Genomic DNA, 26,134 nt, shown 5'->3' with positions numbered 1-26,134 from the left:
AAGCAACATTTTGTCTTGTTTAAAGCAAACAAATAATATTAAAATTGTTTTAATTTTTTTTTTATTCACACACTTAGTTTTGTGGTATATACATATATTTTTTTGATATGTAGTATTCTTTTCAAAATTAAATTTGCTACCGCGCGTTGTGGTCGAACGCTGAGTGTTCGCATTGAGCAGCGCGTGGGTCGGGAGAAGGAGGGCTAGCCATGAGTGTGAGGCGCCATTGAGAACATGTATAATTGTTGTTTGTGTTGGGTGTTCAGCAAGCAATACTTACATAGTATATTATAATGCTCAGGTCTCGGCAAGCGTTCGGCCAAAACCTGATTGCGTTCGGCTCGTTGGGGGCCGCAGAGCTTTGGGCGGCAACCTGCACATATACAATTGCATTCACATACGTATGTGTGTGTGTGTGTTGGGGAAGGCATGGTGTGGAACGAATAAAAGGGCTGTCCAGGCGATCGGCGCGCGTGCGTGTGTGTGAGTGAGTGAGTGCAAGTATATTTTGTTTGGTATTTTTCTGCTGGTATGCGTGCAGTTAACCGTTATACGGCAAGTCCGCGACAGCAGCCAAAGCAGAGGCAGCGACTGCGACGCATAACAGCGACAACCGCAACAACAGCGACAGTATTCAGAGTCAGAGTCAGTGTCAGTGCCGTCAGTCGTTGGACGCGTATCGTTAGTAGTGGTCGACGAATTGCCGATTTGAAATAATTTCGATATACGCATATATATATGTAGCTGTCGTTTTCTGTTCGCGCATTAAAAGTACATGAGAAGATCTATTTGTTAACTAGCTGCTACTATATACACATAGTTTTGTCAAGACTTTGTATATTTATATACATATATTTAAAAAGCACATAAACGCGCGCCTCGCCGTCATACTTATTATACTTGAAGTAGTATATGAATAGATCTATCATATTCTATTTTTTTTTTCTGTCTTGTTTTTTGTGACACAATCGCGGGTGTGACAAGGAAAGAAAAGAAGTGTGTTTAAAAATAGTTGACAACTGAGAAAGTAAGAAAAGTAACATTTATCGAGAAGCACAAGAAAAGTTATCGAAATGGTCGAGACGGTCGTTAATATTGAGCGCACAACAACAACAACAACGGGGCCACCTGGCGGCGTGAATCCCTCTGGAGGCGATAATGGCGGCTTTTGGGGCGCGATTCGCCTCAATTTGGACTATTACAGAACAATACCCGGCATTCTCAAGATTGCCCAATTGGTAAGCAACCTGGGCTGCAACATTTCCCCCCCCCCCTCCCTCGCTTATCTGCATTCAATGTGTAAATTGAAATGTTATCTACTGTGTTGTCAATTAATGCACATTCCTCGCCATGTCAATTCTTATTTATCTCTCTCTGTCGCTCTCACACTGCCAGTGTCAGGATCTCATTAGTTGGATAAGATAGGGAGGGAGATACTAGAAGAAGAAAGAGGAAAGCTAAAAGCCACCAACCATGTGAGTGCTGCATGTGGTCAATTTCAATTTCAATTCCAATTTGAATTTGAATTTGATCACCTTGATGACACACAGCCACAAAAGCTTATGCAATACATTATCAATATATCATTATTGGCCGCCGCGGTTGTTTTAAATTTTTCATATCTAATGAAGGGGGAATTTACTAGTTCTATTTGAAAGGCAAGTGAACAGCTGTTGAATTTCACGAAAATCTGATTACTATATTAGACACATACATACATATTATTAACCCAGCTGGGCAAAAAGCGTGGGAAGAGGTTTACCAGTTGCCAGTTACAAGTTACAACCTGGCCAAGCCAATGCCAACAACAACAATAACAGCAACAGCGACAGCAGCAAAAACAACAACAAAGTGCAAGCAAAAAAGCTGCCGATGTCCGCCCACAGGTGGCCGCCAACACAGCGCGTAGCACAACAGCGACACACAGCGGCCTCTTTTTGCATTGACACAAACACACACGCAGACAAGCGATAGAAATGAGTACAACAACAACAGTGTGGAAAAAGAGTAAAGGAGAGAGAAAGCGAGATCAGCTCAAGATTGTCGCTTGGCACATGCCAAACACACACACACACAGGTTGAAGGACAACGCATTTAAAATGTGGTTAGAAAATCAATAGAATGATAGATACAAAAAAGAACAACTAAACAGTTCAATTACTCGTACTCGCATTAAAAAAAAAAAGCACAAAAAACGTTGCCTGCCATTAGCATTATTAATGTATTATTGATTAGCGCTAATTGGTTGCTTTACGACATCGTTCGCCGCTCTTCTAACACGCTTCTCATGCCCACAAAGTGTTTAGGCAAATTTGCACAGAGACAGAAAAAGAGAGAGAGAGACAAAGAAAGATTTAAATAAGTCAAACAGACGACGGATTTTCGGCGTCTTCATCATCGTTAAATGCAATTTCTTTTGGCGCGTTGTAATCTTATCGTAGCAGCAGCTGATAACCGACTTTACTACATCGACTTTAGTATCAGGCACTTGGCATACTTATTAGCAATACTTTATTTTTGGGGGGGAAAGGGAATTGCGATAGACTAAAGTTAATGGAAAGCGCTCTCCGTCTCTAAGCCTCAACAGAGCTGATAAGTCCGTTGAAATTGAGGCAACAGCTGGTGGGTAATCGATATATGATAATACAGATTATGGTCGATTGGCTATAGTTTATTTTGGTAGTTTTTTGTGGTTCTGTTATGAGTCACCATTTAACACATGGCTCACATTACTCATGCGAACCGTGTCCTTTACATTACTCATACGATCCGTGGGCCATGTGGTACTTTTCTTTTTTTTTTTTGTATATTTGTGTCGTTGATCTTATCGACCATTCAACAATTAAACTGGGCCGGCTGGCTAGCTGGCTGGTTGACAAACGTAACGTCGATAGAGCTCTAGAAAATGCCAAACAACGATAAGATTGCCCAAGCACAGCAAAGAACAAAAGTTGATTTCATATTCCAACAAAACAAAGTTGATTCCAGTTTAAGTTCCTTTCATATTCATAAGGGCGGCGACTATTGAATTGAGTTCAATCAAAAGTTCCACCAATTTTGTTGTTGTTAACTTGGACAAAACGGATTTTTGGGGGAGACCAAAGAACTTGTCGTACTATAGTATTTATTTTGGTCGTGCCATGGCCGTCTGTAAGAATATCTACGAATACGAATACGAGAATTCGTCGTCGTATATTTATCCAATCTATATGTATGCAAATTTTGTATGCGAGCAGAACCGAAATTATACGAACGAACGATCATGATCATGATCACGATTTATTCGGCTTTCTTCATCATAATAGGCACATTACGTAAGATATTATGTGTACTATATATGCACATACATACATATATAGAATGTCTATACATATGTCTGCTGCAAGTATTTTGGAAGCTGTGTGTGCCACTGGGACCAAGGTCTCTATACTATATAGTATAGTGGATATTATTGCCCGCCCGCCCATTCATTCTACAATGATCGCAAGTGGTTTATAAGTTGGCCCAAAGCGGAAATTGTGACATACATACATACAAACATACACACAGAGAAATATTTTAAGAATTTTTCAACCAGTTATGACATTATGGTAATATGCCCGAATAATACAATGAATTGCGATTCAAACAACTTGAGTGATCTAAACTGATCGTCAACAAGATCTCATTTCAAAGCCATGTGTCAGTGAGAGTCTCTGACTAATTACGGGCTACAAAAGTGAGCTCATCTTAACGTAATAATAACGATTGTTTACACCTAATTTGCTTGTCAACAAATCGTTTTGCTTATGTTTTTCTTCTTTTTTTCATGTTATGTTTTTGTGTTTACTTTCTCAACTGCTCAGCTGTTTTTGTGTGCATTGTCATCGGTGTCATCGTTCTGCGCAAGTGTGACTGTCTCATTGTGTGTTATCGTTATCGGCATGCCGCCATTGAACTTTTGAAGCTGCCGCCCCAATGCTTGTTGTTTTGTGGGGGTGTGGCCGTATCTTTGCCTTTAATCGATGCATGTTTTTTTTCTGCTGTTAGAAGTGCTGAGCTGCGTCTCTGTCTCCAACTCCGTTTCGCTCCATCGATCATGCGAATACACACACACACACACATGTATGCATGTATGCAGGTCAACATAGCGGTTACATGCTTCAGAAGGCAAATTACCCGTTTTGATTAAACAAGAGCAACAACGACAATCTTGATCCCGTCGCATGGTTATTATCAAATCATTTCTACGCTATTCAAGCGTTCAATTCTTTTACACACCTACATACATATACATGTTCGTGTGTGTGTCTGTGTGTGCTTATACATACGCGTGTCTAATATTTCTCTATAATATATTCAAAATTTTCGAACGCGAGTTGAATTTATTTTTGAAACGTGATGACGCAAATTTGTGATGGCTTTTTGTTTTTAATACCCTTGGCGAGCAAGATTATTTGTATAATTTTATTTCGTTACCAAATGGCAACGACACTTCCGACCTCATTCATAAACTGTCATATCTGTTTCTTACCTAGTCTCAATTTACAGTTGTGGTTACACTTACTTTTGTTGACATAAAACAAAAAACAAAAAAAAAAGTCTGTGGTCAAGTGCAAAAACTACAAACTGCATTGGCAATCAAGTTCAATCAACCTCGACCAACAGAGGGCGCTCTCAAGCTTCGCGCATGCAAACAAGAGTTCGCATATGTGCACACACACACACACACACACACACACACACACACACACACACACACGCACAGACACTTCCATATTGGATGCACAAACGAAAGACAAACAATAACATAAACAAGAACCAGTTGAGTTGTTGTTACTATGTTATTTTGCTGTGGCGATGCCAACAGGTCGTCGCGTCGCTGCTTTTTTTGGCGTCTACAACTTTCAGCTTTCACTTTTTGTCTCTGCTTACTGTGCCTTTTGTTTTAGGTAAATGCCAAACAGGCAGCAGCAACAACATAAATGCGAACACCTGAACAAGTCTGTCTAATTAATTCACAATTATTTTTGAGTTTGCCACAGAAATGGGCAACAGTCATCGAAATCGGTGTCATCGATACAAAATCGACGCCCACCACACGTCCTGGGTGTCAATTTGTTTGACTGTCAAAGTGCAATGACTAGTGACGCATCAACTGTTCTATATATCTCTCTCTCTCTCTTTCTCACACCATACCACATATGTATGTATGTATGTTTGTGTGTACATACCTAAATAAGGCAATTAACTGCGATCCCGATTGGCTCGTTCAATTGCTTTAAGGTGACATCATTTCATTTTGAAAATGTAACGGCGCCAATTAAGATGAGCAATTGATGAATATTTGCTGTTTGTTTACTTTGCAGGTACTTGGCATCATTTGCATGGCGCTTGCCTCACCGTCCATGTCATCCGCAACAAACTTCTTCCTGACCGTTGTCGTGCTCTCGTTTATCGTCACCATCCTCTTGATCGCCGCCTATTTCTTGGGCATTCGCGAGGCTCTTAATGTCAACGTCAACTGGATATTCTCGGTAAGCATCAATTGAAATAAAGAATCTGAATAATATGCTTAACTTTTTACCCTTCTCTCTCTCTCGCTCTTGCAGGAACTGATAGCCACCGCTGTAATTACGTTGCTGTACTTTATAGCATTCATTGTGCAGTTGGCCAAATGGGGAGAGTCAATTCAGATTGGACACGGCTCTAATACGGCAGCTGGCGTCTTTGGACTGTTCAACTTCTTGGCCTATGCGGGAGGCTTGTACTTCTTATTCCTGGCGCATCGATCGGGAGCCACGCACTAAATCGAAAGCTCAAAAGCTTTTTTGCCGAGTTAATTGTCTGATACGATTCAAATGCAATCCACACACACACACAAAACAAACACACGCACGCACACAATGAAATCAATTTAATAGTCACACGCAAATTGCAACCATCCCCCCGTAGCATTGTTTAAAGTTGTTTTCTATGTATTTTTTTTTTTGTTTTAGTATTTTACTGATGATTGTTCAAATCTAACGTTTATATATTGATTTACGTATGCATGTATGTATGTATGTGGAGCACACGCACACGCAAAAAAGCTCACTCAAACTAGAGAAAGAAAGGAAAAAGAAAAAACATAAAAAGCTTGCTCAGATCAAAATCAGTTCAGCTCTCTCGGCTTGATTTGTTTTTAATGTTATTTTAATGCTTACTTTTAACTTTATCGCCTGCTAACATTTAAGTTAAAAACAAAAAAACAACACAACACCGCAAACAAATAAGTTCAATAAATTATTCATATTTTGTAACTATATAAAAAAAACCAAAAACAAAAAAGGGAAATTTGTTTCACAAAGGAAATTTCAAAAGAGGAAATTTGTTTCACTTTTCAACGGGTGGCACACTCGGCTAAAGCGTGCTCTAGGCGGGTTTCCCACCAAACTCACCACACACGAGGTGGGGAATAAATGGTTAAGATTTCTACTCTCGAGATTCTTCATATTCCGAGTTAAAATAATGCAAAGCAATTATATAAATAAATAATTTTAAAATGTTAAAAAAAAACACTCCCACTAGAAAGCTCTTTTTAGCCCAGTTTCAAGCCCGAAGCACACAACATGTCGTAAAAATGCAATTTATTGTCCATCAACTAAATTTTGTTCAATGAAATCAACTAAACGAAATGGCCAGACACAAATCGAGACTGCGGAAGATACATCAATCAATGGGCTGCACATTTGTATGGAAAGTGATTGATTTGTGTATAACAAATGTGCTCAAGTCCGATTAGTTTCTATTGCTTTTGGGCTATTTCGAATTTTGTCACAAGAGCGAGAGAAAAGTGGGGGGAAATTCAGGTCAATTCAGGTGGTGGGATCAGCTCGGTAACACGCTAAAGGTAATGGTAATGTGTGTGTGTGGGCGTTAGATGTATTTCTTGAGCTCATCGTAGATGGCAAGAACCAAAGCGCCGCCGGTGCCGCGAATAATGTTGGAGAAGGCGCCCTTAAAGAAGGCAGCAATTCCCTCCTGCTTGGCAATGAGCATCCAACAGTGAGCGGTATTCTTGTAGATCATCTCGGATTTCTTCAGACCCGACTGCATCATCATGCGACGACGCACCGTATCAAAGGGATACGATGCAATACCCGCCACCGTGGTGACCACCTGGGCAATGGCCCAGCTGACATAGAAGGGCGTGCTCTTTGGATTCGGCAGGTGATCGCGACAGGTGTCGTAGAAGCCAAAGTATGCGGCCCGATAGATAATGATGCCCTGCACCGAGACGATAAAGCCACGATATAGACCAATGGGCCCATCCGATTTCACCACCTTCTTCAGGCAATCGATCAAGCCCGTGAACTCTCGCTGTCCGCCCTTGCCGACATCGGCGGCCAAGCTAATAGGGGAGAGAAAGAAGTAGAAGGAGGTTAATAAGGGAAGAGAATTAGCAAGTTAGTACGGAGAGGGAGAGAGAGAGTAAAGAAGGTTAATAAGAAGAGGGAGATAGAAGGCAGGTTAGCAACAAGGGAGAGAGATAGAAAAGGCAGATTAGTAAGAAGAGACAGAGAAAGGTCATTAAGAATAGGGACATAGAGAAAAGACAGTAGTAAGGAGAGAGAAAAACAGAGTAAGGTAGAAGGCAGGTTTGAAAAAAGGGAGATGGAGAAAAAGTGGAAGGTTTGTAAGAGAGACAGAAAATAGGCAGAAGATTAGTGAGAAGGAAAAGAGAGGAAAATACGGAATACAAGTAAGAAGGGGGAGAGAAAAGGCAGAAGGTAAGTAAGAAGAGAGAGAGATATATCGCAACTTACCGGGTACGCGCAAAGTCAAGTGGATAGACAAAGCATAAGGATGTGGCGCCAGCTGCGCCTCCAGATGCCAGGTTGCCCATGAAGTGACGCCAGAACTGTTTCTTCTTGTCCACGCCGCCAAGGAAGACCTAAAGTGAGCCAAGGCGAATGGTAAATGTAGTATAAGAAATTTATAGATCTAAGTTTGCAGGCCAGAAGCGATGCCCGCTAAATTGTCGTGGCTGTTGTCGCCACGTAAGAAGGCAAAAAAATGTCCCGTTTTACAAGGTAATACTGGGTCCGGTCTAAAAGTACGGAGGTGTTTGGGGTCGCAGAGGAAACCCATTTAAGTAAGATCCTGTTAGCGAGATCTTAAGCTAGAGGTTCCGAAAGTTGGAAATATCTCTTGCTGCTGCAGGTCAACATTTATTTGAATAGACTGGGGCCTTACACCCAAAATTGTGCTTGCTCAGCGTCTCATCCGAGACAAGAGCCAAAGGCAAGACACGGAGGATCTGCTTGATAGTCTTATATGCTAATCTGTCTGTGATGTTCTTATGTATAAATTACTCTCTAATGTATTGAAAATCTAGTCATGATCTCTTACTATGTGATGTTATAATAGTAAATTCGTGAAATTGTTAATTTATAATCAGGTTAAGCTGAAGGGAACAGATCCCAACCTCAACCCGATAACCGAGAAAGGCGCAAGGAATAATCCCCAACCCACTTACCGACTTGTACACATCCTTGAAGGCAAAGTTCAACGCCTGAGTGGGAAAGTAACGAATCACATTGGCCAAATTGCCGCGCCACAGCGATGCGAATCCCTGCTCCCTCGGTATGCGGACAAAGCAATCGACGATTCCCTTGTAGCGTTTGTCTTCCGAGATTTGCTTGGACACCTCCTGCACCTGGAGTATGAGCTTCACTCGCTCGATGGGCGCTACAGCTGTCTTGGCAATGGCAGCCGAGACACCGCCGGCCAAGAAGTCAATGAGGAAGGACTTCAGGTCACCGCCTCCGCTTCCACCGCCACCTTCATCACCCATCTTGTGATTGTGTCTTTCTCTAGTCTTTCCTTCTTTCACAGAGCAAAGCACACAAAAGATAATAAAATTGGAATTTAATTTTGTCTCAAAAGAAAAAAAAATTAAAAGCGAATAAAGAATTTTGTATAATTTTCGGAGCAGATCAAAAACCAGACTGAGATTCCAGCTCAAGCAAAACAGTTTAGTTGGTGACGTTTCAAAGTCAAAGGTTACTCTGATCCCCACATAATTGGAATCCTTATCCGAATCCAAATCGAAGCAAGCTGAAAGGGGGAATCGAAATCAAACACAGTTTGGTCTACTATTTTTATCAATTTTTATATTTTGTAATCAACCGCAGTTGATTTGGTTGTTTGTTGGTTGCATTTGTTTGCAGTTTTAGAGTGAGAGAGAGAAATGACGATGTTGTTGTCACGCTTTCTCTCTCACCATTTTTCGTGGCTGCTTCGCCGCAGAGAAGAAAGTGCTTGGGAGGAGCGATTCGATTTGTTGGCAGAGATTCCTCCCCAATCCAACGCCTGACAAAAATACTATCTATTTATTACAATTAGAATATAACAATTTTGGGTTGTCTATGATAATAATGTTCTCGTCGTCGTCTCGTCTCAGAGCTCCTCTTGAGGCGCCTCTCTTCTTCTTCATCTTGATCTTCCATGTGTGCCGTTGTTGTTGTGTGGCCGCTAGTGCAATTAAATTATTTTCCAGTTATTATATAATATAATTTCATAATTATATTGGGATTATTATTGATGTTGTTGTTGTTTGTTGTTTCGTAATGGTTTTGTTGTTGTTGTAGTATAATATAATTAGCTGGTAGTGGTTTGTTGTTGTTGTTGCTTTGAATAATTTAATAATTTAATTTACAAGAACTTCTTGATCTCATCGTACAACACAAGCACGAAAGCACCGCCAGTGCCTCTGAGAATGTTGGAGAAGGCGCCCTTGAAGAAGGCACCGCTGCCTTCCTGCTTGGCAATGGTGGCCCAGCAGTGCAGTGTGTTCTTGTAGATGATTTCGGTCGATTTGCGGCCAGACTGCATCATCATGCGACGACGGACAGTATCGAATGGATACGACACAATACCGGCAACGGTTGTCACAGCCTGAGCGATCGCCCAGCTGATGTAGATGGGTGTGTTCTTGGGGTCGGGCAACATGCCGCGAGCGGTATCGTAGAAGCCAAAGTATGCAGCACGGTAGATGATGATACCCTGCACAGACACACCGAAGCCGCGGTACAAGCCAACGAGGCCGTCGCTCTTGAAGATCTTGGTCAAGCAGTTGCCCAGACCGGTGAATTCGCGAGCACCGCCCTTGCCGGTATCAGCAGCCAAGCTAAACACAAATAAGAAGCAGTATTAGATTTACACATCAAATAGAAAATGAATTTCCGCTGACTTACCGAGTACGAGCAAAGTCCAATGGGTAGACGAAGCACAGAGAAGTGGCACCAGCAGCACCGCCGGAGGCCAAGTTACCCATGAAGTAACGCCAGAACTGGGTGTTCTTGTCAACACCACCCAAGAAGACCTAAAGAACGAACAGCATTTGAATGTTAAGAGGGATATTCCAACTCGGTATCTATTTAAGGCATGCTCACCTGCTTGTACTTGTCCTTGAAGGCAAAGTTCAGAGCCTGAGTTGGGAAATATCTAATAACGTTGGCCAAGTTACCGCGCCAGTATGAAGCAAAACCTTGTTCCTTTGGAATGCGGATAAAGCAATCAACCATACCCTTGTATTGCTGATCGGGGGTGATTTGTTTCGAGATGTGCTGAACCTGCAGGAGCAGTTTCACACGCTCGATGGGAGCGACGGCAGTCTTTGAGACGGCTGCGGAGATGCCTCCGGCAGCGAAGTCCTTGACGAATCCCATAGCATCAAAATCCTTGCCCATTTTGCTGCAAATTTTGCGATTGCGATTGCCATTAAAATCTCAACTCTCATCTTCATCTTCTTGTTGAATCGACACATATTTTTCATTTCTTGAATGTCGCATTCGTCTTCTCATTAATTGTCGCATGCAGTGATTGTTAGGTTAATGGTGGTTAATGTGATTGATGGTGATGATTATGGTTGATGGATCTTTATTACTTTTTTGCACTTTTTTCCTTTTTCACTTTACAACACAAAAAACTTATACGATACAATGGAATAAGTGTTTTTAAACCGAAGCCACACAAAATATTAGCCATGCACAAACAAAATACAAAATGTAAATAAAACAATGCCAATCGAAACTCTGCAATCGACGAAACCGCCACCTACACAAGTAAGCGGACAATCTATCGATTGATCGGTTATCGATATAGTTCGCGATGAGCAGTGCAATGAAGGTAAAATAAGTGAGAGTGAGTGAGTAAGCAGATGTGGTTAAGTAAGGTGAAAGTAGTAACTTAAAGTATGTGGGTTAGACTAAGCAAGCATGTTAATCAATACAATTTGTTGTGGTTTTCTCATTATTATTCTAGTTGTCTACAGGCTCATCAATAAATATGAGACCGGCATTATTCAGCGACACTTTTCTCATATGCCAATTCTTTTTTGTTTTTTGTCGCTTCTCGAATTTCTTCATGTCTGGCACTATTATCAGCAACAGCAGCAGCAGCATTTAAAACTCTTATGTTAATTTGTTGTTTTTTTTTTCTATATACATACATATGTATACACTGACATCAGAGCGCGTCGCGTTGCCAAGCGGCTTTTCAATTGTTTATTAATGTATTGGTGCGCTCATTGTATTCGTATCTATGGATGTGTGTATGTGGAGCCGCCGCTGGCGGCAAAAACTGGTTGGGTTTTTTCCCTTTGCGCACACATTTTGCTTATGAATCAGTTTTGGTTGCCACGTTTTTATCATGGCGACTTTTACTTGCAATGCAATTTCGCACAAATGAATGCAGTGCAAACCAGTTACAATAAAAAAACTATTGCTACACACAATTAAGAGCACAAAGGTCAAAATAGAGCATTTACTGAACGTGTTCCTATTTTGTGTAAATGTGTTTGGTGCGATTTTTGGCAATGAGCACAAACACACACACACACTTGTACATATCTACACGCCCACATGCATTGCATAATTGCTCGCTTGTATAACAAGGCGATAGATGGCGCTTTCATTGCAAAGCTAAGAGAGAACCTCTGCGTTCACTGGTAGAAAGGGGATGGCAATACGCCTACGCTGTAGCTCTTACAGTTGACATTGACCACAACAGTTGAGAGACCGAGAGACTGAGAGAGAGCTTTCTTTTCACACCTTGCTGTTGTTGTTGTGCTGTTATATTTAGAATTCAAGTGTATTGCTAAAAGCGTTTTTTGTTCTTTCGTTTCACTTTTGATTTGTTGTTGCTCACAAAAAAGTAGCGCAAAATTAAATTAGTAGTCAACCAGCTGGTCCCAGTCTAGGCCGCTTTTCATTGACGAAAACTAAATTTATGTAACAATTTAGCACAGCAGTGACAGAGAGCGCACAATTGAAAGAGAGAACTCAGCCAAGAGAGCGCATGAAGTGTGGACAGGGGCGGGTGGCAGAGGCAGAGGCATTCGCCCTGTTATCTAATCTGTTCCAGGGGCAGCAGCAGCAGCTGAGACTGAAAGAGCTTTTGCAAAGAGCACGCGCGGCCGTTGTGATGTAACAACTTTGAAGTCACTTCTTAGCACGTGTGAAGTTCTGTTAAGTTTAGAGTTGAATTTGAATTAGGAACTTGCTTTGTTTACTACTTTGCACTGAGGTGCGAAAGTCTTTTATTTCAATTAGATTCATTCTCGATTGCATAACTATTTATTATATGGTGGCTGCATAAGTCACAAGAAAAAAATATTTAACTAATTCATATTGAATTGTAATCACACAAAATAAAAGCTTTTGTTTATTTTTTTTTGTTTCAGCTATAGTTGCTTCTCAATGATTTTGCACGTTTATGTAACAACAAAAAAAAATATATGGATTTATTATTGCTTCTGCTTTGCTTGATTAATTCCAGATAATAATGAACAAAAAACCACTAAACTATTGTTGCCAGTTCTGTTATTTATGTTGTATGTTTGATTTGATTTAATTTGTATTTATGCACAAGCTAAAGATGCTTTAATATTTTATAATACGTACAATTTGTTTGTGTTTTATATCACAGCACCGAAAAAAAAAATTATTTATCCTTATTCCTTGCGAACTCAAAGGTCTGCACCGGACGGCAACTAAATTGCTTGTGAACTATTCGCACAATCCAATCGGCCAACTAGCCTGTGCTGCGCTGCGTCGCTGCTGCCAGATAGCAGCTGGCAGAGGGCAGCGACAGAGGCAGCGTTAGATTCAAGTTCAGCTGAGCTCTCTCGCTCTCTTAAGCGTCGCAGCGGCAGCGCAACAGTTGCGAGAGCCGTCAGAAGGAAAGAGAGAGAGAGAGCGTTTCTAACGGTAATGAAAAACAGTTGGCAACAGTGGCCAATGGCCATGTTCGCATACTCATCAATAATATATATTGCAAAGCCTTTGCACGTGTGTGCGCGCATACGCAAAAGATCAAGAGCGAGCAAGAGAGTGGGCAACAGATCACCACAGACGGCCTTATCAACCATATACATGTATATATATATATATATATATATATATATGTGTTTGAACACTGACAAGCAAAGAATTCATTCAATGCCAATCTCATTGCATAACATGGCAAAAGCGAGGCGATAACAAGAGTTCATTTCAACACAAATCAGACTAGGGAAAAGGAAGTAAGAGTGACGAGGAAAGCATGCTACGAATATGTGCATATATGAAGGAAAACATATTTTAGGCCAAATCTTTACATAAATAAATGTATGTACATATACAACCGTATTTCAATTGTTTTTCATTTACCCCTTTCGAGGTTTGCGGCGCCTTCAAATGCTAACCAAATGTGATGCGAATGCTTGCCAAAAATGTAAACTTTTACTCAGTTGGCAACGCGACCACAATACCATGAACGTTGACGTCGCGTCGCCCGCATCAATAGCGCAGCGTACGCTACGTAGCATGTGACTTGGAGAAAAAAATTTGACGCATGAGCTGCGCTGCCTGCGCGCTGCTCTGCTCAGCTTGACGTTGCGCAGCGACCACCAACTCTTTCTCTCTCGCTCTGTCTGCTATTTTCTGTGTTCGAGGCAATTGCGACGTCACAAGAGAACCTTTTTTTGTAGGCGGAAGGTGCCGCGTAATTGAAAGTGCGTACAACGATTAGATAAACGCCGATAGTCTACACACTAATAAAACAATTTTATATAAGACATTTTCAAGGCCTTCTGTCCTTATCTTGTGCCGACAATTACATAAAAACCAGATTGTCTACAAATGTGAATGATAGACATTTTAGGCAAATTGCCAACGCTTCGAGAGAGCGGACGAGCCTAAATAATGTCACGGAGTTGCCGGTCAAAAAATAGAAAATGTAAAGAAACTTAATTGCAGCTATTTTCAGCGAATCGAGTACAAGTGCGGTGAAATGAGATCAATGGGCTAAGTACGAAAAAAGATGTCATCTTTAAATGTTTACGTAGAGTATAAACAAATGCTTTCAACTGCGACAGCGTCGTTGTTGTTAGGCGGAATATAATTGGAGAGTTGAGTTTATCGAATATGAGAATTGTTGCCTCGTCTGGGGTAGTTATCGAAGACGCTGACGCATACGCAATAGGAACAGTTTGTTTACTGCCTGCTTCTTGATGACATTAGCAAAAATATGAGACTGCTTCACAACACTGGCAGGACGTTTAGCGTCGTAATCGATGCATGTAATCAGTTAGACAACACATTCAAAATGGCGCTAAAAAAAGGCCAAACAAAAGGGCAATGGCTACAATACGAATACAAATACAAATCACATGTGGCAGTGAATTTGCATGACGCGTTTCATTGCCTGCTGACGTCACAGAGAGCAACGGCAGCAATTGCTTTCTAGTACTATGCATTTTAAAGCAACCGGTTTTGAGATTTCTTAGCAGGTAAAAGCAGCTCTTCACCAATGTAATGACAATTGACACTCTTAAAAATCAGAGAATAAGGGAGAATGCAAAAAATCCCATATACTCTCCATCACACACACACACTAGCTCGATGGGAAGCTTGCGCGTGTAAATGGCGAGCCATTAGAGTGAGCGAGAGAGCGCGTAAGCACATGGAATTAAATGTATGTATGCGTGTGTGAACAAGCATACATGTGTGTGTGTGTGCCGCTTTTCTAGCCGCTATAGCAGCAAAATTGTCACACTTTTAACAATAAGTAGAAGAGTAGCAATTGCTGAATAACGAAATAGTACTTGTAACGGATAGGTATATTATCAATTAGATTCATTACAGCGCAGATGGCACAGATGTTCTCTGCATGCGTGTGTGTGTGTGTCAGTTTGCTTGTGTGGCACCGTTTTTTTCATTTTTTCGCTACTTGCTTTCGACATTTTCTTGCGAAAATTTTTTTTAGGTTAGAACACATTGCAGGTGGAAGGAAGGGAAAATGAAGGACGATTTTTACCTGACTACGATTTTTATAGATGCTGCTAACTGCTGCTCAATATAGGCAGCGTCTTTTTAATTGACCACTTTGGGTCATATCGAACAATTTTTGTGGTTATGTAAGCGCACCTTCGATTCAGCGATTTTTGCTAACTTGCGTTCTTTTTGTACAACAAAATGTATACATTTGCATGTTTCTATTGTTTTCTATAATATATGTTTACAATGGTTAATAATTCATGCACAAATTAGTTTTAAACCAACACCGGACACACAAAAAAAAAATGTAGCACATTACATAACTAAAATTTAGTGCAAGGTGAACGTGAAGGAAAAAAAATCAATGGCAATTTTAATGGACACTTTGCACTGTCCATTGTTTTATCATTGTTGGTGTAGTTCGCAGTCCAAATTAAAAAAAAATACATGATTTGTAGTAAAGAAAAGCACAATACCTTCAGTTATTAAACTTCTTACAAAAGTCACAGAATAAAAACTTCTTTTGCAGAAATAGAATTTCCCACTTGGCGTTGAATTAAGCCGCGTGCTCACTTAACGAACGCAATTCGTGAAGTGTAGGTAAATCGCCAACAGCAGCGTGACCACAAGTTCAATGTTACAATATACTAATTTGCTTTGGCAAAATATACCACTCAATTGCTCGAATGGTAACACTTTATTCGATGAGGTCTATTTCATTAAATAAGCAGCTTCTGTTTGGATCATTTTAGGTTGATTTTAAATATAAAATCATATTTTTATCCATTTAAAATTGTTTACTTTGTTAAAAGTAATAATTTTATTAAAGAATGTCAACATAAAGATTGTCGACAAACTTAAAAAAAAATATATCGGAATTTAGTATTTAAGTGTTGCTTTTTGTTGCTATCGATAATTCAAATATACATTTTAATATTTACACAAATACCCATATTATTATCATTATTATTTGGTTAAAAAATTCGTTTGTTTTATTAAAATTTATGTGTAGACATGTTTTTGTCGTTTACTCAAAACCCAACAAACTTTGGTTTGGCGGGACGGTCACATGTGTGTTGACTGTGTAGTGTTGTAAAATAAACAAAATCAATACAAAGTAGCTCATGCAAACTTGACATTCAGTATATTTGAGTGACTAACGAGCACTGAAAAGAAAAGTTGGGAAAACGTGCGAGTACGTGAGCGCTTTAAAATAAAAGTACAAAAATAATTAATATTAATAATTATTGCATGTCTGCAGGAGATGTCTGGACGTGAAGGCGGCAAAAAGAAGCCATTGAAGGCGCCCAAGAAGGAGGGCAAGGAGCTGGACGACGATGATATGGCTTTCAAGCAGAAACAAAAGGAGCAACAAAAGGCAATGGAAGCGGCCAAACAGCAGGCGGCCAAAAAGGGGCCGCTTGTCGGCGGTGGCATCAAGAAGTCGGGCAAGAAGTGAAGAGCCCGTTAGACAAACAACACACATAATAATAATACCAACAACAACAACAACAGCAGCGGCAGCAGCAACAAATGAAAAATTGCCAGTTTAGCTGTTTGGCGACTCTTTTTTTATACTTGCAATTGAAAACACAACACACAAAATAGTCGATTAAACAATGTAACAAACAAACGTATGAAACTCATAACTCGCTTTAATTGTTTTTTAAACAGTGCTCTGGCTAGTTGTTGGGTTACAATTCTCACTAGAGGGTAATTAAAAAACAAACAATATAGTAAATATAGTTGTGAACAACCAACAGGTAATTCCGCTTAGCCAATTTCAGCAGCAAACTGCTTTTTTGCTCACTTCTGGCAGCACTGATCTCGCTCACTCTTTTTCCTTGCTGCTGCCGTCTCGCTCAGGCGCGTGGAAAACTTGCCTGCGTGCCCGGAAGCTGCACAGACTTGGATGCCACCGCACAGGCAGCCGCAATGTGCTCGACCAGCTTACGCTCCGGATATCGGGCCAAGTGATGCGCCAAGGCACCGATGAAAGCATCCCCAGCTCCTGTGGTGTCCACCACCAGCTCGGGCGGCACCTGAGGAGCTGCCACATATTGCGATTGCAGGCGACCAGCTTCCTTGTGGGCACACACAGCGCCCAGTTTGCCCAAAGTGATGATGACAGTATTGGCGCCCAGATCAATAAGTCGCTCCGTTGCTGTAGTTGCTTCACTACAAGAAGGAAGAAAGGCGAGCATGAATCGTGTTGGAATTTCAGCTGCTCCATAAACTCTACCTAATGCTGCTAATGTTGGTCACTCCTGTCATCAGGGCCGCCTCCGTTTCGTTGACACACAGGATGCTCGCTAACTTCAGCAGCTCTGGAGGCGTTTGTGCCAAAGCTGGGGCGGCATTCACTATGGATACGCCTTTGAATTGACGCAGTGCCTCCAGAGTTGCCGGCACTGGCGTCTCCAGTTGACAGACCAGCACCTTGGCCTGTTCAAAGAGTTGTTTAGCATTGCCAACATCGTCGGTGCTGAGCAGATTATTCGCTCCCACTACAATGATGATGTTGTTCTCGCCATCATCGGCCACAGCGATCTGTGCAATGCCAGTGCTTTCACCTGGCACTCGCTCTACGTGCTGCACATTCACCCGCTCGACGCTCAGTTGCTGCAGGTAATCGGCGCCAAAGCTGTCATCACCTAGCTTGGCCACCAAAGCTGTCTTGGAGCCGAGGCGCGCAGCTGCAACACATTGATTGGCGCCCTTGCCGCCGTAACCCCTTTGAAATTTGTGTCCATGCAGTGTCTCACCTGCAGCGGGAAGGCGTGGCGTGTAGCTAGAAAACTTTTATATTAGGAATTGTTTAAAGTTGTTTCTTTTGGCAACTTACCAGATGAAGTCAATGATGGCGGAGCCAAAGACAAGCACCTCCAATGCGGGTGTATCGCTGCTCATTGTTGCTTACTATTTGCTGTGTTCAAGTGCAGTTGCGGGCACTTTGCTTATCTTTAGGAACAGCAATAATCGCAATAACATCAAAGTCAACAGCGGATGCCATGCCGTCATTTGTGTTTTTGTTATTGTACATCTTTGCGTTGGTCATCTGTGACGTATGTGTTGCACAAATCGATTGCACTGGTGATCGCTTGCCTATCGACAGGCGAGCGAGTTGGCAGTCTCAGCTATGATGTTGTGTAGTCCAATTGGTCCAACAAGAAACTGAAAGTGTTTGAACTGCGTATACAAAACACTTACGATAACGGGACTTCAACTAAGCCAAAATCAAAGAACTGAAACCAAAGCAGGCAGCATTATATAAGTTAATAATAAATGTACTTTATACAGTAAATTAAGAAATTAATTTAATATTTGAACGCACTACAAAAATGCACTTGCTTGAACGACACTTGTAACTATGGCGCGTACCTAAAACGTAGTGTGACCAACGCGCATGTACTGCAAAATAAGTATATTCGTGATAGTATAGCGCACTACAAAACCAGTATATTCGTGAGACTACGGTCACGCTGCACGAAATCAACAAGTCAACAACCGCTAAAAATTATAAAAGAAACCATTTTCAAACGATTGCTAAATAGTGCTCTTAAAATGTCCATGCAGAGACTGACAAACGTTATCAGACTAACACCACGACTCTCCACAGTTGGTAAGTTGCGCGACCAGCAGATAACAGCCAACGGGGAGTCTGTACGATTGAAGTCCAAGAAACGGTTCAAAGGAGCAAAGTCCAAGCAATCAACAGGTCAATTGCATTACAAACATTTGTTTCGTTTTCGCAGCCATGCAACGCAACAACACGACAAAAGCGTCACATAGCGCCACAGTGCCGCATTTTAATACGTTGGCGATTACCTCGCCCAAACCCTTCGTCTTCCATGTCGAACTCAATCGTCCCAAGAAGCTGAATGCCATCAACCGCGAGATGTGGCTGTAAGTGCATGTTGTATATCAAATAAAACTAATGAACACAAATCTGACCACCTTTCTTCAGTGAGATCAAAGACTGCTTCGAGGCATTGGCCATCAATCCCGATTGTCGTGCCATCGTTCTCTCGGCTGCCGGCAAACATTTCAGTGCCGGCATCGATCTCTCCTCGATGCTTAGCATGGGCCAACAGCTGGCGGACAGCGATGATGTGGCACGCAAAGGTGTCGTGCTGGAGCGCACCATCAAGCTGTACCAGGACTCGATAACAGCCGTCGAACTGTGCCCCAAGCCCGTCATTATGGCGGTGCACATGGCTTGTATTGGCGCCGGCGTCGATCTGATTACGGCTGCCGACATTCGCTACAGCACCCAGGATGCCTTCTTCCAGGTGAAGGAGGTAGACATTGGCATGGCCGCCGATGTGGGCACCCTACAACGTCTGCCCAAGGCCATTGGAAGCCAGTCGCTGGCTCGCGAACTCTGCTTCACTGGACGTCGCTTCGAGGCCGCCGAAGCCGAGCGCAGCGGCTTGGTGAGTCGCGTGTTTGCCGACAAGGAGGCGCTGCTTAAGGGTGCTCTGACGGTGGCCGAAGATATTGCCAGCAAGAGTCCAATTGCTGTGCAGGCGACCAAGGAGAGCATGGTCTACTCACTGGAGCACACGAATCAACAGGGACTCGATCATATTGTGAGTGATGGGAAAATAGATTAAATTTCCATTTTGTAATTGTGAATTTCTTGTATTCTCTTGCAGCGTGTCCTCAACAAGCTGTATCTGCAGTCGGAGGACTTTGCTCAAGCTGTCGCCGCTCAGCTCACCAAGGACGAGAAACCCATCTTTGCCAAGCTCTAAACTCGAAATTCTAAGTTCTATTGGATTATCAATTGTATTGTATCATTTTTAATTATATCATCATCACTCTCAATCACTGTGTAAAGTCTTTTTAGGTTTCTAATGTTTATAGATTGCATTCATTACGAATAGAATAGATTACTCTATTTAATTCTCTGTAAATTAGTTCACATTATCTAGGAATTTATGTTAAACTTGAGACTAATTGCATTTCAATATTTCTTTACAATTCAATCTCTGTTAAATTAGTTCAAATTGTTTAGGAATTTCTGTTAAACTTGAGACCAATTGCATTTGAATAGTTAATTAACTTTTATAGAACACATTATAAAGAGAAGTCGAATCTTGTTTGAAGACTCTCGCTTTCTCTGTATAAGACTAGTTTGTATTGTTTTGAAATTTGGCTTAAATTTTGTAATTACAATTGAATTAGACATCTGATCCTCTTCACATTAAAATCTAAAGTTCACAATGCGGAGTCAAACTTCAGAGCTTCAATTTTGTAATAACAATTGAATTGAATGCTTGCTAATTAACAAATTTAGTTGCTCCTTTGAATTGGAAATCTGATTCTGTTTGCATCTAAATATAATGTTAACAATGCGGTCAAAGTTCAGAGCTTCAATTTTGTACAAGATTGTGTTGTTGATCTTTGATTACTCCTTCTATCTCTTTGTCTTTATATAGATTTTTTTGTTGGTTGCTTTCTTGGCTCAGCTTTAGTTCATCTGTTGTTACAATTGCCTTTAAATTTTACTGCTTATTTAGCTACTCTTCTCTCTTACTATATCTCTCTCTCTCTTTCTCTGTGTTACACTGATTTATGACTAGTAATTTTGTTCAGAAATATGCGCTTCAATCTTGCTGCTGCTGCGGTTTCACCTTGAAGAGATTCTCGAGCGCACGTCGCTCCTTCAGGCATTTGGCTGTCAGCACCTCCACTTGGCCCTGTTCATTGATCAGTATATCGTCCTCGATGCGTATGCCAATGCCACGGAATTCGGGCGGCACATCCGTGCGCTGCTCATCAATGTAGATGCCTGGCTCAACGGTGAAGACCATGCCCGGCATGAGGCGTGTGTTGCGCGGCACATGCGGCGTATCGTGGACATCCATGCCGAGGTAATGCGACACATGATGCGGACAGAATTTGTAGCCCTGACTGGCCAGCTCCTTGTAGTCACTCAAATGCTTCGACACCAGGCCAATCTCCTGCAGATATTTGCCCAACTTAAAGCAGGTGGTCTCAAACAATTGATCCAACGACTCGCCGCCCGGTTGCATGATCAGTTCTACAAGTAAAATACATTAATTGATGGATTCAAAAGGAAACAAAGCAAATGCAAACCAATTGTTTCCTTTTGCAGCTGCTCCATCATGTCGTAGAGCGTGCGCTGGGCATCCGTAAACTCTCCGCTCACGGGCCAAGTGCGAGTTATGTCGCTGGTGTAGCCGCCGTACTCACAGCCCGCATCCATGAGCAGCAGCTCCCTTGGCTGCAGCAGCTGTGTGTTGTTCACATAGTGTATTACGGTGGCATTCTTGCCGGCAGCCACAACAGGTGGATAAGCCAAATAGCTGGCGTTGCGCATGCGGCACTTGAAGTCTATCGATGCATACAGCTGATGCTCCGATTGTCCCGGTCGCGTCTCCGCCATCACCTCGTTAAAAGCAAGCGAAGCAATTTCACAAGTGCGACGCATCAATTGCATTTCCGCCGGCGATTTGAGCAGTCGCATATTCTCCACAAAGCTGTAGGCGGGCAGGAGGCGTGCCCGTTCGCTGTTGCACAGCTGCAGCATGGCATCGTTCAGCTGCGGCAGCTCCGAATGCTTTAGATCGAACCACAGATGTGGCTTCAAATGGGACACACTCTTGGCCGCCAGTTGCGCAAAGCTGTCGATGGGATATGATTGCTGTACACCAAACAGCGGGACGGCGTACTCGGGTCCTGTGCGTGGTCCATCCCAGAGCTCGGCGTGGGGATCCTTGGGGCGCATGAAGAGTGTCGATTGCACCTGCGACGCATCGTCGATGGTCATCATGAGTATGGCATCCGGCTCCAGGCAGCCGGTTAAATAGTAAAAGTCCGAGCTCTGGCGAAACACATACGGTATCTTGCCGCTCATGTACTTTTTGGCTGCTGCGCCAATCACCAGCTGCCAAAGATGCAATAATGAGGATTAATGTATTTTTGATGCTTTAATACTTACCATATGACTCTTGGAGGCTCGCCCATTGAACTCATCGCCAAAGCTCTCGGCATACGCCTTGAGGCCTTGCATCAGCGACGTGCGCCGCAATTGGAACTCGCTCAACTCCACGCCGGGCACAAGTTCATTGGCTTTTATTAGATGCGGATGCGTGTAGCTTGTGGGCTGCCCTAGAGCACGCTGTCCATTGCGCAGAGCGTCGGCAATACTGCCAGCGCCGGCCACACGTGTCTCCTCCACCTGTCCTGTGCCTTTGGCACCTGTTGTGGCGTATTTGGAGAACTTGGCCGTGGAGCTTTGTTGCTGTTGGTGGATTGCGCGCAACAGGCAGAAACGTGGCAGGCGTTTTAGCGCAAACATTATGTGTGTGTATGTGTGCTATTTATCACGTATGTCGCTATGGAATTTGTTACAAATTTGTGTAATCTTTTTTTTTTTGAGGCTACATAAGCAAATGAAATAACTGACAAAACAAAAACATTTGCCGCTGTTGCAGTGTCAGCGTGACCGCAATTTCGAAATATACCAATTAGCTTTGAACTCTGTGTAAATTATGCTGGACTGGTCACACTATTCCGTTAGCGTATTGCAGCAATTTGTTCAAAATTCCATTTTGATTTGACAACTTTTAGGTTTGTTGTTTGCTGTTTTTGTTTTTGGAGTCAGCAACATTTGAAGTGCTTAGTTTGTATATAAAAAACAAAAATGTGGCATACTTACATTTATGTATGTATGTAGAAACATTTTCATGAATGATTTTGTGCATTTTGTGAGTTTCAACATGGCAACCGTAAACAGTTAGCTGGTTGTTTTTTGCAATTCTACAATATGCAGGTGAAAATTAGGGCAGCGCATAATGAAATTGTACCTTTTAATTTATATTTTGTGTGTATTTGCCTTTTTTATTACACTCATAATATATTTAAGTTATGTTAAATGCATTTGCATTAATTATTTGTTGAGCCATGTTGACTACACATTCTCGGTGGCTTGTGTTTATGCAACTGCAGTTATCGATTGCAATAGCTTTGCTCAATATCGATGACAGGTGCAACGATTTGTTTTCAAATTGCAGCTATCGATTTAACGTGCATAAAACAAGGTTTTTAAACATAGGAAAAGTGGTTTGCAGATTATTATTATGGGTACTGATGAAGTAAGCTAAGTAAATGCAACTGCTCCCCCCCCCCTATTCCTGCCCACCCTTCTTGTCGATCGTTTTAATTAACAAATTTGAAGTTGAGTAACAATTTTATTAAAACTTCTTAAAGTTTTAGCTTAAGTTTTGTAATACACATAATAATAATTTTATAGCTGCAACTGTGCGCTTCAAGCAAACATTAAAAGCGAGTCATACTGTTCTAAAGGCACTACAATACTATATATATATATTTAATCTCGGATTAGCATTGACATTCTTCTATTCCTGTTTCTGTTCCTTTTTTAGGCGCCTCCCAACAGCGCTGTCAAGGCGCGCTTGTAATCACCCGAAGTCTCCGCCTGCAAGAGAAGAGAATACGATATTAATCAAGTTGTTTAACAAGTTGAATTGAAGCTTAGATAATTTGGAATTCCGTAAACCGAAAGTTAAAAGCCAATGTGAGTGAGCCCAATACTTACGTCCTAGCACCACCAACAACAACAAGACAATAACAAACGGATCAAGAACAAGAACCAGGAATACAAAAAAAAAGCAAAAGGTGGATAAGCATTACTCAAGTGTTTCAACTATGTATGGGGAATACAACTAGATGATTTCAACAAGCTCAGCTCTCAACTCACCACAACAGCACTGTGCAGCGTGCGATTGTAGATGCGCTCAAACTCCTGCTTGATCGTCTCCAGATCGATCTCAGAGCGACAGACAATGATGCGTATAAGCGTCGCGTCATCGGTGCCGGCGCCGTTCATTGCTTTGTACAGACGATTGGCAAAGAAAGCCGCTGGCGACTGCACACACTCAACTACAGAGAGGGAAGGTACAATATTAATAATCGTTATTCAATTATGGGATATTACAACAAGTAAGAAAGTTACAGTCGAGTGTGCTCGACTGTGAGATACCCGCTACCCATTTTTAATAAAGGCAAAATATTGCGGTATAATTTTCAAAATATACCGAAAATACTAAAAATATACCAAATGGTATGTTTGGTTTATCGATATAGTACACCATTCAAAATATACCATAGACGGCACAATGTATAAGATTGTCGGCCAAAGCAACTCAGACCCCTAGTACGTAGGCGTTTTTGCCCATACAAACGTATTTATTTAATAACTTTCACAATTTTTATCTGATCGCAAACAAATTTATATAGTATACCAACCAATATAGTATAGTATGTTCAAAAATTCGTAACTCTAGCTTAAAAATTACGCTTGTTATTCGATTTTTTTGATTTGCGGGGGCGGAAGTGGGCGTGGCAAAAATTTGAAACAAACTTGATCTGCGTGCAAACATAACAAATGCTGTCGAAAAAAAATTATAGCTCTATCTCTTATAGTCTCTGAGATCCAGTGTTTCATACGGACGGACGGACAGACGGACATGGCTATATCGTCTCGGCTGTTGACTCTGATCAAGAATAGGGTCGGAGATGCCTCCTTCTACCTGTTACATACATTTCCTGCCGGCACAAAGTTATAATACCCTTCTACCCTATGGGTAGCGGGTATAATTATGATCTAAATCTATCAGATGATGCTTGATTCTTCTAAGAGTATACCCTCTAAGCGAGTCTAATCCTTACCTATGGCCATCAGGGCGTCGTGCAGCTCATCGGCCATCTCATGCTTGATCGCCTGCTCAATGGTCTGGCCAGAGAGCTCCTTGTACTCGTCAAAGACGAGACGCAGCTGGGCGAAGCTGGCGTGCGCCATGATGCGATTGAAGACCTCCTCGTCGGTGCCCAGTTTGGCCTCGCCAGCCGCATACAGCTGTGCAGCCTGATCCTTGGCCTGCTCGGCATCCACGGGCGTATCCAGATTATCACGCACTCCCGTCACAATAAGCGTGAGCAGGCGGCGAAAGAAGCCAGACGTTTCGCTGCACATCTGCTCGGCCAGGGGGCGTCCATACTGATCCTCGTAAGTGACGGCAATCTGCTGCATCTCCTCGTTGCTCTTGGTGCACAAGATCTCGACGAGCGTCGCCTCCTCGGTGCCCACACCGGCCATGGCCGCATGCAACTGCTTGCACAGATATTCGACCGGTGGTCGCATCAGTGCCACAATGACATCTTCAAAATGGCCGCCCAGCTCGCCCTTCAAGTCATCGATAAGATCACTTTCAAACTCTGACTCATAGATGGCTCTAATTTTCTGACGTTGCCCATTGGTGCGCGTCGTCAGCACATCGATGATTCTCTGCTCATCGGTGCCCAGGCCACGCATCGCATCACGCAGCTCCTGGCTGTCGTTGGCGGGGTCGAAGGGGTTGCGGGGCACAACAGTGGGCACAGGCTGAGACGCAGTCAAATCAATAATCGGTGTAAAGTATCGAACAAACAAACAAACAAATCGAGCACTGCACTCGCTTACCTTGTAATCCATTTTTAAACGTAATTTCGCACAAGTGTGTTTTATGATGATTCACTCTGCACTTTCTATGCAAATTTCGCTGTTGTTTTCTTTGGTACTGCGCTTTCGTCTGCTCTGTTTGCTTTTGCTTTTGCAACTGAGGGCGGCGTTGTCATCGCCGCCCAACCTGGCGCATAGCATGCTTTGCTTGCATAGGCAAAAGCTTTTGCCAGCGAGCGAGCGAGCTTTGAATGTCTCTTTCTTCCAACTACGGCTTGCGTCGCATACACTTGAGAGCTTTAAGACATCACCTCATTCTTCGTTCTATGGACTGTCACCAATACAAATGCATTTGCAC

The 26,134-nt window shown here is 42.2% G+C and overlaps 8 protein-coding genes across 9 annotated transcripts; 3 read left to right on the top strand and 5 right to left on the bottom strand.

The window, feature by feature from the left end:
* Positions 1–648: 648 nt before the first annotated feature.
* On the top strand, positions 649–6,233 carry LOC133849563 (CKLF-like MARVEL transmembrane domain-containing protein 4). The gene is made up of 3 exons (XM_062285731.1): positions 649–1,238; positions 5,349–5,516; positions 5,592–6,233. The coding sequence occupies exons 1-3, from the start codon at positions 1,074–1,076 to the stop codon at positions 5,787–5,789; spliced, it is 531 nt and encodes a 176-aa protein (XP_062141715.1). The 5' UTR covers positions 649–1,073; the 3' UTR covers positions 5,790–6,233.
* A 523-nt stretch (positions 6,234–6,756) lies between these two features.
* Positions 6,757–8,968, bottom strand: LOC133847144 (ADP,ATP carrier protein). Its single transcript, XM_062281958.1, has 3 exons — positions 8,501–8,968; positions 7,788–7,915; positions 6,757–7,372 (listed from the first exon to the last, which is right to left on the bottom strand). Exons 1-3 carry the CDS (start codon positions 8,816–8,818, stop codon positions 6,898–6,900), a joined length of 921 nt encoding a protein of 306 aa, XP_062137942.1. The 5' UTR covers positions 8,819–8,968; the 3' UTR covers positions 6,757–6,897.
* Positions 8,969–9,110: 142 nt separating this feature from the next.
* Positions 9,111–15,917, bottom strand: LOC133847147 (ADP,ATP carrier protein). Of its 2 annotated transcripts, none has more exons than XM_062281959.1 (4): positions 15,761–15,917; positions 10,419–10,719; positions 10,221–10,348; positions 9,111–10,153 (listed from the first exon to the last, which is right to left on the bottom strand). In XM_062281959.1, exons 2-4 carry the CDS (start codon positions 10,713–10,715, stop codon positions 9,679–9,681), a joined length of 900 nt encoding a protein of 299 aa, XP_062137943.1. In that variant the 5' UTR covers positions 10,716–10,719; positions 15,761–15,917; the 3' UTR covers positions 9,111–9,678. The 2 variants fall into 2 exon arrangements, with proteins under 2 accessions (XP_062137943.1, XP_062137944.1); XM_062281960.1 differs by lacking the exon at positions 15,761–15,917 and adding an exon at positions 12,930–13,084.
* A 407-nt stretch (positions 15,918–16,324) lies between these two features.
* On the top strand, positions 16,325–16,933 carry LOC133848128 (translation machinery-associated protein 7 homolog). Its single transcript, XM_062283525.1, has 2 exons — positions 16,325–16,479; positions 16,546–16,933. Exon 2 carries the CDS (start codon positions 16,549–16,551, stop codon positions 16,741–16,743), a length of 195 nt encoding a protein of 64 aa, XP_062139509.1. The 5' UTR covers positions 16,325–16,479; positions 16,546–16,548; the 3' UTR covers positions 16,744–16,933.
* Positions 16,922–18,343, bottom strand: LOC133848127 (ribokinase). The gene is made up of 3 exons (XM_062283524.1): positions 18,130–18,343; positions 17,527–18,075; positions 16,922–17,462 (listed from the first exon to the last, which is right to left on the bottom strand). The coding sequence occupies exons 1-3, from the start codon at positions 18,192–18,194 to the stop codon at positions 17,147–17,149; spliced, it is 930 nt and encodes a 309-aa protein (XP_062139508.1). The 5' UTR covers positions 18,195–18,343; the 3' UTR covers positions 16,922–17,146.
* Positions 18,344–18,745: 402 nt separating this feature from the next.
* LOC133849287 (delta(3,5)-Delta(2,4)-dienoyl-CoA isomerase, mitochondrial) lies at positions 18,746–20,114 on the top strand. The gene is made up of 4 exons (XM_062285260.1): positions 18,746–18,906; positions 19,040–19,190; positions 19,252–19,876; positions 19,943–20,114. Exons 1-4 carry the CDS (start codon positions 18,849–18,851, stop codon positions 20,039–20,041), a joined length of 933 nt encoding a protein of 310 aa, XP_062141244.1. The 5' UTR covers positions 18,746–18,848; the 3' UTR covers positions 20,042–20,114.
* A 110-nt stretch (positions 20,115–20,224) lies between these two features.
* On the bottom strand, positions 20,225–22,762 carry LOC133849284 (xaa-Pro aminopeptidase 3). Its single transcript, XM_062285258.1, has 3 exons — positions 22,255–22,762; positions 21,390–22,200; positions 20,225–21,333 (listed from the first exon to the last, which is right to left on the bottom strand). Exons 1-3 carry the CDS (start codon positions 22,612–22,614, stop codon positions 20,897–20,899), a joined length of 1,608 nt encoding a protein of 535 aa, XP_062141242.1. The 5' UTR covers positions 22,615–22,762; the 3' UTR covers positions 20,225–20,896.
* Positions 22,763–23,486: 724 nt separating this feature from the next.
* LOC133849285 (annexin B10) lies at positions 23,487–25,946 on the bottom strand. The gene is made up of 4 exons (XM_062285259.1): positions 25,798–25,946; positions 25,008–25,719; positions 24,037–24,218; positions 23,487–23,754 (listed from the first exon to the last, which is right to left on the bottom strand). Exons 1-4 carry the CDS (start codon positions 25,807–25,809, stop codon positions 23,698–23,700), a joined length of 963 nt encoding a protein of 320 aa, XP_062141243.1. The 5' UTR covers positions 25,810–25,946; the 3' UTR covers positions 23,487–23,697.
* Positions 25,947–26,134: the final 188 nt, after the last annotated feature.

Source organism: Drosophila sulfurigaster, chromosome X (assembly GCF_023558435.1).
Source record: "Drosophila sulfurigaster albostrigata strain 15112-1811.04 chromosome X, ASM2355843v2, whole genome shotgun sequence".
NCBI lineage: Eukaryota > Metazoa > Arthropoda > Insecta > Diptera > Drosophilidae > Drosophila > Drosophila sulfurigaster.
This window is presented reverse-complemented; position numbering and strand designations above follow the sequence as displayed.

Bases quoted from the DNA above. Each gene is read 5' to 3' on its own strand.
- LOC133849563 (XM_062285731.1), top strand. From the start codon at position 1,074: ATGGTCGAGACGGTCGTTAATATTGAGCGCACAACAACAACAACAACG. The intron at 1,239-5,348 runs GTAAGCAACCTG...TTTACTTTGCAG, and splicing joins TTCTCAAGATTGCCCAATTG to GTACTTGGCATCATTTGCAT. The intron at 5,517-5,591 runs GTAAGCATCAAT...TCGCTCTTGCAG, and splicing joins ACGTCAACTGGATATTCTCG to GAACTGATAGCCACCGCTGT.
- LOC133847144 (XM_062281958.1), bottom strand. From the start codon at position 8,818: ATGGGTGATGAAGGTGGCGGTGGAAGCGGAGGCGGTGACCTGAAGTCC. The intron at 7,916-8,500 runs GTAAGTGGGTTG...GGCTCACTTTAG, and splicing joins TCAAGGATGTGTACAAGTCG to GTCTTCCTTGGCGGCGTGGA. The intron at 7,373-7,787 runs GTAAGTTGCGAT...CTCCCCTATTAG, and splicing joins CTTGACTTTGCGCGTACCCG to CTTGGCCGCCGATGTCGGCA.
- LOC133847147 (XM_062281959.1), bottom strand. From the start codon at position 10,715: ATGGGCAAGGATTTTGATGCTATGGGATTCGTCAAGGACTTCGCTGCC. The intron at 10,349-10,418 runs GTGAGCATGCCT...TTCGTTCTTTAG, and splicing joins TCAAGGACAAGTACAAGCAG to GTCTTCTTGGGTGGTGTTGA. The intron at 10,154-10,220 runs GTAAGTCAGCGG...ATTTGTGTTTAG, and splicing joins TTGGACTTTGCTCGTACTCG to CTTGGCTGCTGATACCGGCA.
- LOC133848128 (XM_062283525.1), top strand. From the start codon at position 16,549: ATGTCTGGACGTGAAGGCGGCAAAAAGAAGCCATTGAAGGCGCCCAAG.
- LOC133848127 (XM_062283524.1), bottom strand. From the start codon at position 18,194: ATGAGCAGCGATACACCCGCATTGGAGGTGCTTGTCTTTGGCTCCGCC. The intron at 18,076-18,129 runs GTAAGTTGCCAA...AAAGTTTTCTAG, and splicing joins GCCATCATTGACTTCATCTG to CTACACGCCACGCCTTCCCG. The intron at 17,463-17,526 runs GTAGAGTTTATG...TCCTTCTTGTAG, and splicing joins ACCAACATTAGCAGCATTAG to TGAAGCAACTACAGCAACGG.
- LOC133849287 (XM_062285260.1), top strand. From the start codon at position 18,849: ATGTCCATGCAGAGACTGACAAACGTTATCAGACTAACACCACGACTC. The intron at 18,907-19,039 runs GTAAGTTGCGCG...TCGTTTTCGCAG, and splicing joins ACCACGACTCTCCACAGTTG to CCATGCAACGCAACAACACG. The intron at 19,877-19,942 runs GTGAGTGATGGG...ATTCTCTTGCAG, and splicing joins AACAGGGACTCGATCATATT to CGTGTCCTCAACAAGCTGTA.
- LOC133849284 (XM_062285258.1), bottom strand. From the start codon at position 22,614: ATGTTTGCGCTAAAACGCCTGCCACGTTTCTGCCTGTTGCGCGCAATC. The intron at 22,201-22,254 runs GTAAGTATTAAA...CATCTTTGGCAG, and splicing joins GAGCCTCCAAGAGTCATATG to CTGGTGATTGGCGCAGCAGC. The intron at 21,334-21,389 runs GTTTGCATTTGC...TTTTACTTGTAG, and splicing joins GCTGCAAAAGGAAACAATTG to AACTGATCATGCAACCGGGC.
- LOC133849285 (XM_062285259.1), bottom strand. The intron at 24,219-25,007 runs GTAAGGATTAGA...CCCTCTCTGTAG, and splicing joins CGACGCCCTGATGGCCATAG to TTGAGTGTGTGCAGTCGCCA. The intron at 23,755-24,036 runs GTGAGTTGAGAG...CTTCTCTTGCAG, and splicing joins CGCTGCACAGTGCTGTTGTG to GCGGAGACTTCGGGTGATTA.